General features: G+C 39.8%; 1 protein-coding gene across 1 annotated transcript; it reads right to left on the bottom strand.

Moving 5' to 3' along the window:
* Positions 1 to 11,728: 11,728 nt before the first annotated feature.
* Positions 11,729 to 12,127, bottom strand: LOC139658042 (perforin-1-like). The gene has a single exon (XM_071536060.1). It carries the CDS (start codon positions 12,125 to 12,127, stop codon positions 11,729 to 11,731), a length of 399 nt encoding a protein of 132 aa, XP_071392161.1.
* Between the last annotated feature and the right edge of the window lie 5,836 nt (positions 12,128 to 17,963).

Below are 17,963 nucleotides of genomic sequence, written 5' to 3' on the forward strand. Positions count from 1 at the left end.
CTACAGAACTACATTTCAGGATGCTGACATAGAGTCCATTTACAGTGTGTGGGGGATTCATTCACTCGTTCCTATCTCCCTGTTGCAAACCTCCCTGCCTCGGACCACCAGTGCTTACTTCCCCCCCCGCTGTCTGTTTGCTGTTGAAAGGATTTATCAGTGTTCTTAAAGGATGTTCCTAAAAAATGTCTTAAGCCCCAGTGAAATGGACATGTACACTGCAAAAAAAAAATTCCATCTTAACAAGTCATTTTGTCTTTTATTGAGTCCAGTGAAATGGACATGTACACTGCAAAAAAATTTCCATCTTAACAAGTCATTTAGTCTATTATTGAGTCCAGTGAAATGGACGTGTACACTGCAAAAAAAATTCCATCTTAACAAGTCATTTAGTCTATTATTGAGTCCAGTGAAATGGACATGTACACTGCAAAAACAATTCCATCTTAACAAGTCATTTAGTCTGTTATTGAGTCCAGTGAAATGGACGTGTACACTGCAAAAAAATTTCCATCTTAAGTCATTTAGTCTATTATTGAGTCCTAAAAGCCTTAAGCCACAGTGAAATGGACATGTTCACTACAAAAAAAATTCCATCTAAACAAGTCATTTAGTCTATTATTGAGTGCTAAAATCATAATTTTCTTAAAACAAGTGGAAAAAATCTGCCAGTAGCGTATTTTCACTTGTTTCCAATGCAAATCAACTTTGTAAAATCAAGTGTCATTTTCTTGATAGTACTGGTTTCAACATACTGACACTCATTTCTAGAAAACTCCTGAAACAGGTGAAGCTGCATTGGAAACAAGTGGAGTGATCTCACCTCATTGGCAGAATTTTCCACTTGTTTTAAGAAAAATAAGATTTTCTTTACAGTGTATTTATATGAAAATGTCACCAATTATTACTTTAAGGTTAGGGTTAAACGATAGGAAATGAATGCAGACAGTGGAAGTAGGGAAAGATAAGTGTGTGTGTGTGTGTGTGCGTGTGTGTGTGTGTGTGTGTGTGTGTGTGTGTGTGTGTGTGTACTCCAAACACTCCCCTTCTCACATCCTTTTTCCCACAGTAGATTCCCACTGGCGGGACCTGGATGAGTGGGAGAGATCAGAGAAGAGGAGGAGGAGGGGCTGGTGGGAGTTCACTACCTCCATGGGAATGTTTTCACTCCTCTCTCACTATTTACGTTTCAGAGTGGGCTGTTCCTTCAGAAACTGATAGTGTCCTGCCTGTCTACACCAACCAGCACTAGATAAGTCGTCCTCTCTCTCTCTCCCTCTACTGTTATTCTTGTGTTGGAGTACAGAGTTGGATTTAGTGGAGGTGTAAACACACCTTAACTCACCTTTTCCATTATTTTCTTTGCTTTACTTGACAGTCTATGGTGGAGAGAGACAGGAAAAATGGAAGAGAGAGATGGGGAAAACATGTGACACGGTCAGGCCGAATTCAAGCTTTTTTAGACTGACATAAATCTAAATCTATATAAATCTGTAGTATTTTGAGCAGTGGTGGAAAGTAACTAAGTACATTTACTCGAATACTGTACTTTACCATTTTATGCTACTTTATACTTCCACTCCACTACATTTCAGAGGGAAATATTGTACTTTTTACTCCACTACCTTTATTTGATAACTTAAGTTACTAGTTACTTTGCAGATTCAGATTATTAATACAAAATATAATCAACTAATAAATTGTGATGTATTATTATAGATTACCGTAAGCTACCCAGCAGTATATAAAGTAGTGAAAATCAGCCCCACCTTTTCCAGCTGCAACATTAAAGTGATGCTTACACATTAATGCATCAATAGTTATAATTCAATAATATAATATATACTGTATTATTCTGAAAAGGGCCATTCTGCATAATGAGTACTTTTACTTTTGTTGCTTTAAGTACATTTTGATGCTAATACTTTTGTACTTTTACTTAAGTAACATTTTGAATGCAGGACTTTTACTTGTAACAGAGTATTTTTATACTGTGGTATTTCTACTTTTACTTAAGTAAAAGATCTGAGTACTTCGTCCACCACTGATTTTGAGTAAGGGAAATGCAAATCAGTTTGAATCAAAGGACTACTATTATACCAATGAAGTGTTCTGCCTCATTTAACGACATTTTCTCTTGATTACCTTCAGTCAAACTGCATTGGAGACAGGCGGAAATATCTCACTCCATTGGCAGATTTTTTCTCTTGTTTTATTGAAAATAAGATTTGAGGACTCAGTGCTAGATTAGATAACTTGTTGAGACAATTTGGAATGTGCAGAGCCAAACTACAGTTGTTGGTCTCTTCAGGTCTTTGTAATTTTACACAAACAAACTTACAGTATGGTGATAACATCAGTAAGATTGGGTATTAGTCCAGTCCAATAACTTCCCTCCCAGAGGCCTTTTACATATAGGTGCCTGCCCTTCTGTTCAGCACACATTAGAAGACTAATCTTTGAAAAAACACAGAAAGGGTGGAGGTTTAGACACTGGAAAATCATTTTTCTGTCAGAAAAACAAATTGGAGGGGGGGGGGAGACAAATGCTTGTTGGCTCAGCAGTGACCAACTTTTATCATTACCTTAGCAACAGACAAAGTAGCAACACATGTCTCAAGTTTAGGTTTAACAGCAGATTTGTATGGGGAAACAAGGCTTTTCTTAGGCACACCTTGGTTTACAACAGTTTCTCAGGAAGTGTTCGGCTCTGTGTTCCCTGTGTGACTCACATCTGGGTTTCTCATAACCAGCATGCTTCCCCGTTTACATGAAACATGCTGGCTTCATATGCAATAAACTAAAGGCCGCAGTTACCCTTCATAATAATGTTCTTGTTCTTAGTTTATGATGTTGTTGTTTTTTACTTTAGCTTGCACTATTATGTTAAGTGATAGCAAACTAGCCCAATATCACTGAACATAGTGTATGCTGAAGTGTTAGCATGGAGCCTACTAGCACTCAACATAGTGTAGGCTATGTTAAAGTGTTAGCATGGAGCCTACTATCACTCAACATAGTGTAGGCTATGCTAAAGTCAATATCAGTGTTTGGTAAATATGATTTTGGTCATTGTAGAATCGCTATTACGAAGGTGTATCTAGCTACTAGGCTAACACAGGCTATGTAATTTTGTTAATAGACATGCTTAGCGTTCGCCTAGTTGATATTGTAGGGAAATTGTTTGCTAACTCGATTTGTGTAACGTTACCACACAAAGCGCTGGCTAGGCCGTATGCTAATGCCTGCTCAAAAGGTGCATTCCTATCTATGATTCCTATGTCAGTTTTTGGTTAGTTTTTCTTGCCACAACACTGTCATCGACCCTACTGGGGATATTATTAGGCTACTATGTGGCTCTACTGACTGCATTCATGTATTGATTAATGCCTTCTACCATGACAAACGTTACTGCCTTCTGCTATGATTCTATTCTCTTCTGCTACAACTGTACTATCTTCTACTGTAGCTCTACTGTCTTCTAGTATGACTCTACCCGTTTTGGAAATCTTTTTGTTGAAGCAGAAACTTGCCATTCATTTTAGTGGATGTTGGGGAAGCCAAGAAACCACTGTATTCTCAATCTCGGTCATTGTTTACAGTCCGATTAGCAACTTGAGACGCGAGAATGGAGTTGGAGTTGAGTACAATACACAAACATCGATACTTTTTGTAGGTGTTTTAGGTCCAGATGACATTTTGGCTCTCTATAAACAGATATCTGCTTATGAGACATCGTCTCTCAACTCCAACTCCATTCTCGCATCTCGAGTTGCTAATCGGACTGTAAACAATGACCGGCGCACAGAAGAGGAAGTCTTGGCCCGGATGTCTGCTGGCTACACCGGAAACCCCAAAATATTGGCCATCACTCCTAGAGTCTAATCGTCGTCAGACCGATAGACAATGGGTTTCGAGATTGCTGTATTCTTACTTCAAAATATGTCAAAGCAAGGAACCTTAAAAGGATGCTTCCTATGTGTCCTACCCGAATGAGACAGCACTGCAACTTGAAAATGTCGACTTCCTACCTCGAAATGGTACCCAAATTGGAAGCTTCGTTGGGTTTGAACCAGAGCTAAAGCTTTCAGAGTTCCTGGAAATGGCAGATGGTGGAACAAGTGAAAGGCTGATGGAAAAATCACTTCCAAAATCTTCGTCAGGGAGGGGGAGGGGGGGACATGAAGCAACAGTGTTTATGGGAAATGTGGTCTTAATTTGGAGAAATACTACCACTAACAATACCACTGGTGTGAAATAGAGGCGACCAATCGTCTCCACCATGGTCTCATTTATTTATTGTAATTATACCGAGGTATCACGGTTAATTTGAGAATGCTATATTGATGACAAGACAACATTCCCCCTTATGTAAGTAATATGAAGCAGTAAAACACATGCCCTGCCACTGAAACAGAGAACAACCACCTGCAACACAGGCTATCTGAATGCTGTTGCATAACGCTGACTCCGCACTGTGGTTAAAGAGCAGCTATTTCAGCAGTGGAATAAACATCACACTCAGGGACAGACTAAATGAGGACTCGGAGAGAGCAGTGGTGTGTGTGTGTGTGTGTGTGTGTGTGTGTGTGCATGCATGTGTGCGTGTGTGTTAGTAGGCAGTGTGGTTAAGAGGGAAAGGGAGGTGAGCGGGCTGGTGGGAAACCAAGCTGTAAGATCCCACTGTGTCAGTTAAATCCTCTGTTTCCATATATGTTTTGTGCCATAGCTATAGGGGATTTCAACCGAGGACACATGGTGCTGTGAGGACCTAACCCAAGAAACAAAATGTCTTCAAAATCGATCACATGATCTGCACTTAAAAATGAACATTGACTGTCTTAGGTATTAATAAAAAAACATGAAATTGGTTTAATCGCACACATTTGAAATGCAATACATTTGAAGTCACTCAATTTATTTTTGCTCTAATTGAATCAATTCTGTAAATGCCAATACCTCATTTAATGCAGTTTCATAAATTATAAGTTAGAATTACTTTGTCCAGTTGGATGGAAATGTGTCATTCAATTGAATTGAATTGAAATCTCACCAGACCCACTCCCTGCCACACTATCCCTTTAACAAAGCCACCAACCCTGGATCCATTATTTTCTTTACAATCTGTTGGTGGAGATAATAATAGTAATGAACTTTATTTATTTAGCACTTCTCAAAAAACACAGGATTACAAAGTGCTTCACATAAAAGAGAAGAAACGACATATAGAATGAAAATAAAACAAGGGACCAAAGGAAATAAAAAGAATGGGAAATAATAAAAAGAATAAAAGATTAGGATACAACATTGCGTAAAAGACAGTCTATATAAATCAGTCTTGAAGGAAAAGAAGTTTATAAGACAATACTGATTTAGCTAGCTTGAGTTATGCAGGCACGTTTACAACTTTGCACATTTGCGGCCCCAAGTGGCAGAACGAGGTAACTGTTGAGGACTTCATTACCCAGATATCCTGAGCAGAGAGCTAAATGTCTTCTTCTCAGTGTGTGGTGGGGTGGAAATGGTGAAGAGGTTCAGCCATCGTTGGTGAGTCCAGCTTTCTCTGGACGGAGCGCTCGCTCACTGCTGTTTAGGAGATACTTCTGGATTTCACTGGTTTCAATTTGACACTTCCCATGTGGAGAAGATTTCCCACCAGTGACCGAAATAATAATAACTAGAAAATGTGCTCAGTAAACTACACCAAATTTATCCATCGGTTTCTCCATTGTGTGACAGATGCAAAGGTGCAGAGGGCTCTTTAACGCATCTTTTCTGGCTCTGTCCTCATTTACAAAAATTTTGGTGTGAAATATTCCAGTGGTTTTCCACGGTCTGTGGAAAGGACATCCCCCCTGATCCAGAACTGGCACTCTTTGGATGCTCAGAGACTGCTTTAACATCTGAGGAACAACTGGCATTGATGCTTGGTATGGTAGCTGCTAAAAAAAATGATTCTAACAGATTGGAAATCACCTACACCCCCCCTCCTTTCAGAAATGGCTCAACGAAATGATCATAATCATACAGATGGAGAGAATACGCTTCTACAAACCTAAAGCGCCCAATAGATTTTTGAACATATGGGGTCCATTCATTGACTGTCTCAAAGATAAATAATTGTTAATTATATTCTGTAGTGATGCAACCCTGTACTCCTTACCCTTTACCTGTACTCTTGTAATACCTGACTATGTAACTTCTTGAAAATTGCTGTGAACTAAGTCATACTATATATATACAGTATGTCTGGCAGCTTCACTTTCTCCCTTTTTTTTCTCTTCTCTATTTTCTTCTCTTTGTCTGTTATTTTTGTCTCATCTTGTTTGCTCCCCTTTTACATGTGTCTTGAATATAAAACTGAAAAGCTGAAAATAAAATATATTAAAAAAAAAGAAAAAAGAAAATGTTCTCAGTAGAGCACAGACCTCTGCCATGTCTGACAACACCCCGTAAGGAAGTTATGCAACTTTTGGTGATATGCCACGCCCACCTTTTGGCCAATCGACATGAAAAGTTAATCAGTTCTTCCTTGACCCATAACCAACCTTCAGACCAAGTTTTGTGCAAATCTGTGCCCAACTATTTGAGATATCCTGCTACAGGGTTCCTACGCAGGTCTGAAAAGTCTGGAAAAGTATTAAAAATGAATTTGATCATTTCCAGGTCTTGAATAGTCTGGGAATTTGAAAAAATGTCTGGAAAAGTATGGAAAAAGTTGCGGTTCAGGTCCGATACACACATAATTCTAGCTTTTATGTTGTTGTAGAGCCACTTTGAGTCCACAGTTTTTGTTGATGTGAAGAATAATGTTCAGATAGAGGGACGCTCTTATTACCCAGCTGCTGTCAGCATGCATTATATCAAATACCCACCAAAATCAAATCCAGTCAAGAACATAGGGTCTGGGAATATGGAATTTTAAAATGGAAACCGTGTAGGAACCCTGCCAATCATCTCACAATCTTCATCTATACAGTGATATGACCTAGTTAGCAGGGGCAAGATGTCTATCTGCGTAAATCATATTGAACACCAGACAAAATCTTCAAAACAAATCAAGGTCTGGAAAAAGTATGGAATTTTTTTATTGAAAATGTGTAGGAACCCTGCTGCTAACAGACGGATGGAGGGACAAACACACAGGCGCACAGGTGAAAACATTACCTCCTTGGCAGAGGTAATAATTTGGCCAAATAGAGAATATAGGGTCTTAATTAGTGGGGATTGGACGCTATTCTCTCTCGAAGCCACACTTTCTGATATATGCTGATAAGACAGCTGGATTTTTACATTAAAATCTAGTGCACCTTTAACAGTGCTATGAGATAAGGCTATGATCCTCGGCAGAGAGATGTGTGAGGGATTTGGCGACGGTGCTTGCCAAGAGAGAGTGGGTGCTGCTGAGGATATTTCGCGATATTGCTAATGACCTGGGAGCACACTGCTAATTAAAGCCATCCTTCTTATATGTTCCATTACCAGATGTTGTACAGCTAAAGGTCAGAGAGACCGAGGTCGATGCCAGGAAACCCAGCATCCATCCCAGCCTCAGGGGGACGCCGATGTCAAATCACTGTCAATGTGGAAGAGTCAATACTTGATACACCCGATGGCTTGTCATTTACTGGTTAATGAACACCTCCATGGAAATTGATGTGTGTGTGTGTGTGTGTGTGTTTGCATGTGTTTGTGACAAAGAGAGAGTACATTAGAACAGTGATTCTCAACCTTTTTCATATCAAGGACCCCTAATCTAGTCCACATTAGGGCCACAGACCCCCATTTGATTATATTTCTTCTAGCGGACCCAAATTTGAGAATATTTTTATTGTTAGATATGATTTTGTCAAGAATTCCATGACTGTCTGTATTGTAGGTAGAGAGATAACAGAGAATATATTACCAAAATAGTCATTCTTCTACATTCTCTAATTGTGTTACCTTCTTGTAATTGAAATAATGCTGAAGTTTAACAATTCATCAATTTGCCTGGAGACCCCCTGGAACCCCCTTATGGACCCCTGGTGGTCCCCGGACCCCACGTTGACAACCACCGCATTGGAATATAATGATTAGCAGACTTTTGACCTCCATGTCCTGTAATTTAGGGACAAAACATGTATCTGATGAAAAGAATATTTTAAATTCATTTTTCACACGCAAAATCCGTCAAGCTGAAGTCGTGCTGATGAAATTTACTGATGGAGGAGAAGTGGTCAGTCTAAATCAGGAAGTGGGGTTTCCACAGAGAGGAGCGTCCCATCTTCACTAATTGAGACCCGGAGATTCAACCTATTTAGTGATGTCTCGTTTGTTTATGGTAATTATACTAATGTCTCAAAATGAACGAGGGAATGATTTATTGATGTTAAAATGATATGCTTAGCCATACATTCAGTATGGCTTTAGAGGGTAATCCCATGCTTAAACACTTGAGGAATACAGTCTCAGGTTAGTATGAGCTAGATGAACTGGGCTCTGAACCTGCTCTACACACTGGTGTGGGATAGAGAGAAAGATGAAAGATAGCATATGAATGTACAAGTTCGCGGGAAAGATGGCTTATAGCCTGGAGATCACACATACAGACACACACACACACACACACACACACACATACACATATACAGTGACTTGAGGAATGACCTGCTTCAGCATCTAAGACAGTGGAACCATTGCTATGCTGTCCTGAGCTCCAGAGGTCCCGAGGTGTGTGTGTGTGTGTGGGTGTACATATGTGTATAGCTGACCCTAGCTCCTTTTGGTGAGAGTGAATAGAATACTATTACTGACAGTTTTCCCTTTGGCAACAGTGAATTAGTCATGTTTCTTGTGCCAAATGCTTTAGCTTTCAAGGCTTCAGCTCCTGTATTATGGAAGTACATAGTAAATGTTACCTGATTCATTGTTACCCAGGTGAAACAGCACCCTTGCACCCTTTCTAATGCGACCTGGAATTTGATTTAAACAAATTCCCCCCCCAAAAAACCCAAAAGCTGGCAAAATAGATGGACAAAATAGACGATTAACTATTAACTATGTATTAAACTACTATTAATCTAAGTAGATGTGGAGTGGAGTGGACACGCATGTGGGTGAAAGTTACTATGAACTGGAAGTGAAGCAGTGCAATACAACATAAGAAAATAATACCAACTCTACTGCTGGTCCCATTCACATCTTTTGGTCTTTTGTGAAAAAATAAGACACGTAATAATTGGATTTAAGACATTTTAAGATGTCCAGGACCTTAAATTTAGATAATATAATTTACGGCATACACAATAGCCCTCAAGACCCTGCATCCACATGCTAGGCATAAATAAATTTAGTGGATGAAGCTAGGAAGGCTTTTGAGAAGGTCATTACATCCATGAGTTCTTTTTTTCTTCTTCTACCAGGCAGGTTCCAGGAAGAGAAGGTATCTCAGCTCCTTCACCGCCTTCGGTATGAAAGTGAGTCTGTGTCCAAACTCCTTTACCATGAGGTAGAATTTATGGTACCTGGCTGTAGCTTATCATGCAGAGAGAGTACTGTGAGGTCCAGGCCTTCAGGAAATGGAAAATTGTAGTACAGTGGCCCCCAACTCCCTGGAACAACTTTGTTCCATTACCCAGGACACTGAGCTCCCCCCCGAAAAAAACGTCACCTTAATTTTTGTATCAAGAGGTTAGAGAAGCGGGCTTTTGACTGGAAGGATCGCAGGCTGAAATCTTCTGACCAGTCAGGAAAATGTAGAATCCCTCAGTTACCCTTTTGACCAGTTTGAGCTTCCATACAGTCAGAAAAGGACACTTTTTGAGCAGGCAACTATCAACTACCAGGATCTTTTCCATCATGCTTTTCAGCAAGGACAGAAAAGCTATAGCACACATCCATGGGTTTAGTACTGGCCTACAAGGAGATCCAAATCTTGCTCCTGCAGCAGTCAAAGTCAGTGTCTGGGGTTTGTAGACACTGACCTCTTCTGGCATTAGTATGAAAGAGCTTCTCTCACTCCTGGCCAGGCCTGCGTCACAGATTCAGCAGACTTTGAAAGGTCTGACTGCATCTACCTGTGAGAGCAAAATAACATATCAAATGATACAAAATAGTAAAAAGGCTTATGTGTAGAGTCCAGTGATGGATATGTGTCTCCAGACTTTCCTAGCCTGGTATGATGACTCTTCATAATGCCTTCAACCAGTCAATACAAGGTCAAAACAAACCTCTCTGTAGGGCTTTCAAGTGGCGTATAACTCCCTCTGGCGGCCATATTGGTTCCTCAGCTCTAGGCCAACAATGGCTGTGAAAAGCTGATTGCTTTTCTTAGCTCACCCTTCTCAAACCATAGTTAATTTTTATACTGTTAAGTCACCACTGATATCTGACCGATTTTGTGTTCAAATAATGTCAGCTTGTTAGCTAGCTAAGTCTCTAGCTAACCTTCATTGTCTTGTAAACAGATTTGATTTGCATGCTAGCTAAGTAAGCTAGTAGTGGCTAGTAGTCGCATGATAACATTAAAGTATAATACCAGAATCATTTTGCAATACATGCTATATGTAATTAGATTCTTTAAAAACACTTTTCATTGTTTTTACTAATACAAACTTTACAGTGTCAAACCTATCTTGAAATTAGCTGCTAACAAACGCATCCCAAATATAAGACTATTATTTCCTGGGGGAAACTTGCATTTCTTCTTGTGTGTCAGGTGATTGACAGGAAGCAGAGCGTAACATAATGCACCCACTGATATGAAAACATCGACTTGGGCACAATGAAATAACACTAAAACAGAAGCTTCGATCAAACCAAATGCTTTGTGTTTATTGTGATGGATTATCTTGCTCTGTGTCGTTTGTCATACTGTACTGAATGGTAGCAATGGCTTCTTCTGAAGGGAGGAAAACAAGCCCTGACTGTGTGCAGACACCAGCAGGTATAATAGAAAGGAGAGGGGCAACATAGACCATTGGCACACACTTTTAAAAAAATTAATGCATCAAGTAAAATGTGAGTGAGTGAGATTTGTTTGTCTCATATTGCTTCATGAAAAATCCCCATTAGTCTATGCTCTTAACTTCATTGACAGTGGGGTTTGTTTAAGGGTGACAGGTATTAGAAAAACAGCAGATAATAATATGGTAATTTACAATGATGCAGTGGTAAATAAAAAGGAGGGTAAACTATGACCTCCAGTAGGCGATCATTATAATCCATCACAACCACCAGTACATAAACATAAACCAATTATATTTTCAAGAAAGCATTCATTTATGTCTTTCCCCTTAAAATGCCATGCCCTCATATAGCTTTCATCTGTTTGAAAGTAGTTACCTTGATGTAAACTTTGAATTTATATAATAAAAATGTGTCAGCCTAAAATGGTGGTAAACTCTGTTATGCAGCCAAAAAAAAAAAAAAACAGTGGGTAAACTGAGTGTAGGTGGGTTTACCTTCCACTACACTGTTGTCCAGCAGTACATGAAGTGACATGACAAGTAAACAAGAAAGGTAGACTTTGATTGTTGCAGCAACGTTTATTTTTTGTTGACAGCCAGCATGATGGGGGTGAAAGAGTTACTGAAAAAGAAACTGGAATAATGTTCTTCTCTTAGAAACCATACCAGCTAGTCTCTTAGAAACCATGCCACTGAGAATTAGGATGTAAACATTCTTTATAGAGCCAGGCTGAGGTACGAATCATGTCACTGTAAAGGCCAAATGGTTACCAGACTGCCTAATCAGTGTTTTCGCTGAGGGTGTAGGAGTAATGGAGGGTGCCGCCTTTCTTCAGGAAGCAGTCATGCTCGTGGGTTCCCATCTTGATCTGTCGCTGGCAGATTCCCAGCAGGTCGTCGTAGAGGAAGTCGCTGTCGTAAACCTCCAGCCTCAGCACGTCGTTCTGCCGGGCGCCGAAGTGGCTGAACTTCTCGTCCCACCAGGGGTTGGCGTTGTTGTCGCGGACGGACGTCTCTCCCAGGGTGGCCGAGCCGCAGAACACCTTGACGTAGCCGTCGGTGGTTCCCAGCAGGCCGGAGGGAAGGTCGCTAGCCCGCAGGTTGAACAGCTGCAGCCGGGCTTCGACCGCGGCCAGGCTGCACAGGACCAGCAGGAGGGAGGAAAGACTGGAGGCCATGGCTTCAGAGGAGACTGAGTCTGTAGAGGGAAAACAACAAATATCACACCTTCCTATATGATTGGTCACATCTGATTTTGGCCATTGAATTACCTTCGCTCTTCGCAACTACAAAGGATACAATCTCGGAACCCATCGTCTATTGGTCTGACGACGGCCAATATTTCGGGGTTTCCGGTGTAGTCAGCGGACATCCGGGCCAAGACTTCCTCTTCCGTGCGCAGGTCATTGTTTACAGTCCAATTAGCAACTTGAGACACGAGAATGGAGTTGGAGTTGAGAGACGACGTCTACGATCGGATTGTTTCACAAGTTTTTTAGGTCCAGACGACATTTCGGCTAATCTCTATAAACAGATATCTGCATATGAGACGTCGTCTCTCAACTCCGACTCCATTCTCGCGTCTCAAGTTGCTACTTGGACTGTAAACAATGACGGAAGAGAAAGTCTTGGCCCGGATGTCCGCTGGCTACACCGGAAACCCCGAAATATTGGCCGTCGCCCCCAGAGTCTAATCGTCGTCAGACCGATAGACGATGGGTTCCGAGATTGGATATGGTGATATGGTGTCATGGTGTCATGTGATATGGTGGGCATTTCAAAATTCGAGGAGGGTGTTTCCATCAAGCCAATTTATGTGAAAATTGAAGTTTCGAATGGGAATTCGAAACTTCCCCAAATAACGCAAAAAAGTTTCAACGTTCACTTGAGGTGGATTTTTTTTGTCTGTCAATAAAGAGGTTATTCGAACAACAGTGTTGGAAACGTATTTTGTGAATTAATAATGGGATTGTTTTGTGCGTCTCCTTTCCCAGATGTACGGCAACCGTCGTTGAATGGACATTTCTCCTACCATTAAAATATTGGCCATAGCATTTAGTCACCAGTAGATTACATTACAGAATTATTATTACTTCTCCAATGGCAAGTAATTCTTGGAAAGCTCTCTTCATTGTGATCTTGTCTCACCCCACACACACGCAAACCTATTTATTCACTTAAAAGCATTTCAAGCATTTCAAGATTATCGACTTTTCAAAAGTTTGATTAGAATTTGTGCAAAACCTGAATGGAAACATAGCTAGTGTTAACTACTCAGCATTTATTTGGAGCGGAGTTAGCTTAGCATTATCATACCACTGATTATTTAGCACAGTGATTCTCAACGAGGAGTCCGGGGACCACCAGGGGCCCTCGAGGGGGTTCTAGGGGGTCCGCAGCAAACTGATGAATTGTTAAACTTCAGCATTATTTCATTTACAAGAAGTGAACACAATTAGAGAATGTAGAAGAATGACTGTTTTGATCATAGTTCCACTCTTATCTCTCTACCTACAATACAGATAGTCATGGAATTCTGGACAAAATCATATCTGACAATAAAAATATTCTCAGATTTGAGTCGGAGAGACAAAATCTCATCAGATGGGGGTCTGTGGCCCTTATGTGGACTAAATTAGGGGTCCTTGATATGAAAAAGGTTGAGAATCACTGATTTAGCGATCTGTGCTTGTTATCTGTGTTCATAATGTAAAGCTATAATATGGACTACGGTACAACCGATATGGGTTTTTGAAGGCTGATACAGATTGATAGTCGATGTCTTTACATTTGATCATATTGGTGCCAAAAAATACAAATATTCAGTGTTTCCCCCCAGAAATGTATTCTTGTCAGGGTGGAAAAGCCTCTGAAACAGCATTAGACCATCATGTGACACATCACTTCCCCTCTCCCTCTCTCCACACACACACAAACACACCCACATACATCCACACGAACACCTATTCAATGGTAAGGGCAGCCCCTCCCCCTTAAAGATAGCGAAAACCTATACAACTTGTGGAGTCCTTTGAAGTTGGAGAGAAGTTGCATCATCATCTATGGAGGCGAGTGTGAAAATTCAGTCTGACAACAGCTGGACTTGTTTATTTGGACTGTTTTTCCCCCTAGCACTTCTCTGCCATAGATAATCATTCTAGAGATGTAGGAATATTTGTTACACCAATGGTCTGGATGGTGTGACTTTGACTTCCATACTGTTGGTTTCTTGTACTACTGCTGAACTAGGAATTGAAGGTTAATCTGCTGTAGGACTCATTATAACTCACTCTGGACAAGAGTGCCAGCTAAATACAGTAAATGTAACCAAGTAATACAGTGTTAACATGATGAATAATATATCTGTTTTAAATATTCTAATATAATAGTCTTTTTCAGTTTTCAGATTGCCCACAAAGAACAACGTTTTACTTTGATTTGTAGATTCCACATCTTTTCACCAGACTGTCAGGTCTCAGAAAGCCAAATGTAAGACTTTTTACCTTTTTAACACTACCTGAAATTGAATTTAACTCCAATTTACTAACCAAAGTAAAGAAACAAATCTGGCAAAACCAAAACTGAACATAGTTAATGAAAGTTGTGAAACTATAATGGGGCAGAATAAGAAAAATGACACCAGGAAATTAATTGTTAAGGGACATGAAGTTTAGGTGTGTTAAGTAAAGTAGATAGGATGCATATTGTACTACTTCCCTGTTCTGGATTAAATAGTGAACAACGGCAATACACAATACCTCTAATAACTGGATTTGAGACATTCTTATATTTTTTAGGCCTTAAATTTTGATAATTTAAGACTTTTTAAGGACCTGTGGATGCCCTGTTCTCAGTATCCACAATATTGCAGGGAAAGGAGAGAAGCAAGAAATAGATTGAGCAGGGATTGGAAGATTAGATTTTCAACACCATGAAATACAGCCTTTTACATTCATATAATATAAAATACAACATAAAATTGCTGCATTAACACAAAACAAAAAAACACAAAACAAAAACAAGAATGCTCCTCCTGTTTTAACAAATGGTAATCTAAACAAAATGGAGTATATTAATTGCAATAGCTACAAAATATAACAAGTATTTAAAATTCTACAAGCTCAGAAACTGCATTGTCCACAAAAATTCACTCGATCATCTGTTAAATCTAAGTCCTTAACATAATTAATGAAGGGCATCCATATATTCTCAAATATACGCTGTTTAGCCTTTAATATGTAAGTTATCCTTTCTAATGGAAGGCTTGATAACATCCGTCTTATCCATTGATTAGTGCTTGGTCTGTGAACCGTTTTCCATAACAGTGCAATACATTTTTTGGCGTTAAGCAAGCAGAGATCTATAAATGTTCGTTCATTTTTACTATAATTATGTTTCTCTGGATATAAACCCAACAGAAAAAGCTTGGAGTCCAATAAGATTTGTTTTGAAATAATCTTCTCAGTTATAACTCTTACCTCTTCCCAGAACGTTTTAATCTTTCTGCATTGCCAAATACAATGAAACAATGGCTTACCTGTACTCTTGATGTCTCGTCTCTCACCGCTCTGTAGCTGCTGTTTCACGTTTTTAAAGGCCAAGAGAGCTCATATCGGCCTGACCAGACCCTCCCATGACACACCTACTGACCACCCAACCTGCACCGCTCCCAGGGTTACATAATGTTAAAGGAATACACTGGCTGTTTTTTTCAGTTTGGCCCATTTGGTCATTCCTATGTTACCAGGGTCCTATGTTCCCAAGGTCCTATGTTACCAGGGTCATATGTTCCCCAGCTCTATATAGCACATAATGGGAACCTGAAAAAGATGTTCCCCAGCTCTGTATTCGCTTAATACGATTAGTTAGGGTTAGGATTCGGGTTAGGGTTAAACATAGGACCTTGGGAACATAGGACCCTGGGAGAGCACATATGTAGAACCGGGGAACATAGGACCCTGGGAACATAGATACGCTCCCGTCTCTGGTCAATAGCTCTGTCTGGTGCGCATGCTAACACGTTAGCATACATATGTTAATAGTAGGCGACTGGAATTATCCAAAATATGAAGATAAACCTCTTAATAATCCAACGGTGTTCTGTGGCCTGTGGATTCATAACTTCTGGAAAAAAAATCTCACTCTTTATCATTAGTGAAGTCCGTTACAAATCGATACTGCAAAAACGTTAGCTGTCTGGCTAACTTCGCTCACCTCCTGTGTAAACAAAACAAGTTGCGATCTCTAATATAATCACGTATAATTGAGGCAGTATGTCTATTAAGTCCTGGATTCTTGTTCTCTTGGTTTCGTCTTGATGACAGAAGAGAAGCAATGTCTAAGCTGTACGTACTCCCAAAATAGATGCCTTATATAATAGCCACATGCTCCTTTTAAACATTTGACTTTACTGTATTAATTCTGCCCAGTAAGGATGTTGTCACCTTGCTCCAATTTTGCGAAAGGCTCTGAATGTTTTCAGCTTTTCAGTGCCTGGTTAAAGTCTGATACCTAAGTACACAGCTTCTCCTATTTAAACCAGCTCAACCAAACCCACAGATGACTGGAGATATAAGCAGTATTGTTAGTGCTAGTGTACTTTCCATATTAAGACCACTTTTCCCACCCTGTTGCTTCCTGCTCCCCTCCCCCTCTCTGAAGAGGATAAACATGTTGGAAGTGATTTTTCCATCTGCCTTTCACTCCTTCCACCACATGCCATTGCCAGAAACACTGAAAGCTTTAGCTCCGTTTGCCCAGCCTTTTTTCGTGTTTTGTGCCGTAAAGCAATCCAGCAGATTTCCCTCCAAATCTGACCTTGTGGCACACGATGTGGAATGCAGTGTATAGGCTGGTAAAGGCTGCCAGTCTTCTCACTGATGGTCTCATGTGTTTACAGTAATTATACTAATGTCTTAAAATGAAAGGGGAACACCAGCCATTTAAAAAACTGTAGTATTATTAATCGAGAATAGCAGCTGAACCAATAGGTGGCTGTGTCATCACAGTGTAAGCAATTTATTACTAAATCCCTTTTGTAATTGCTCATAACACAGGCAAACAATGTCATAGGCTACCTTTCATCTCCATCACTACTGTCACTAGATCTGCTGTGATCAGTCATGACTTCTGACCATGTAAACAAATACAATGCAAGCTATGCATGTGCAGTACACCCTGGTATGGATCAGTTTCCTTTGACAGCATCCACATAAACTATGAATACTGAAAACAAAATCACTCAGGGAGGTATGGCGTTGTTTCCCTGTATTATAAAGTGTTTATTGTTCACATAAGAGATTCAGATTGTGACAGAATGTTTATATAGATTTACTCTGTTCATTCTCCCATTGGAAGGCTATATTGCTTTATACTGTGATGACGTGGCCACCTACTGGTTCTGCTGCGCATTGATGAATGCACAAGCATAAGCAGGCAGCAGTGTCTCTTCTAAGTTCTATTACCTTCTGAATAATGCTGAATTTTTTTAAATGACTGGTGTCCCAGCAAACAGGTAACCTTCAGGGAACGTTCCTTAAAGGTTCTCTGAAGGTTAAATTTTTACAACCTTTAAACGTTCTAGGAACGTTCTTTAAAGGTTATTTAAAAAAAACAAAAAAAAACCTTTACAGAGCCTTTAGAGAACCTTCAGGTAACCTTAAGGGAACGTTCTCTAAAGGTTCTGTAAATGTTATTTTTGTGAAACCTTTAGAGGACCTTTACGGAACGTTCCCTGAAGGATCTCTGAAGGTTATTTTTGTGAAACCTTTAGAGAACCTTGAGGGAATGTTCCTTGAAGGTTCTCTGAAATGTAGTAATGATTTATTGATGCTAAAATGCTGCAGGTTGTGGTGTGCTTGAGTAAATATTTGTGATTTTTTTAATATGCCTTGCTATTTATGCGTATTTTGCCTAGGCTGTGAAAATGACATTTCCATAAATAAAATCTTTATTTTATTCTCACTTTGGTATCTTACGTTAACGTCTGCACGGCATGACGGCTTTTATTTTGAA

This window comes from Centroberyx affinis, unplaced genomic scaffold, assembly GCF_046629955.1.
Source record: "Centroberyx affinis isolate AG114_WGS23_722 - 3 ecotype Tasmania unplaced genomic scaffold, CSIRO-AGI_Caff_v1 ptg002820l_1, whole genome shotgun sequence".
Lineage (NCBI taxonomy): Eukaryota > Metazoa > Chordata > Actinopteri > Beryciformes > Berycidae > Centroberyx > Centroberyx affinis.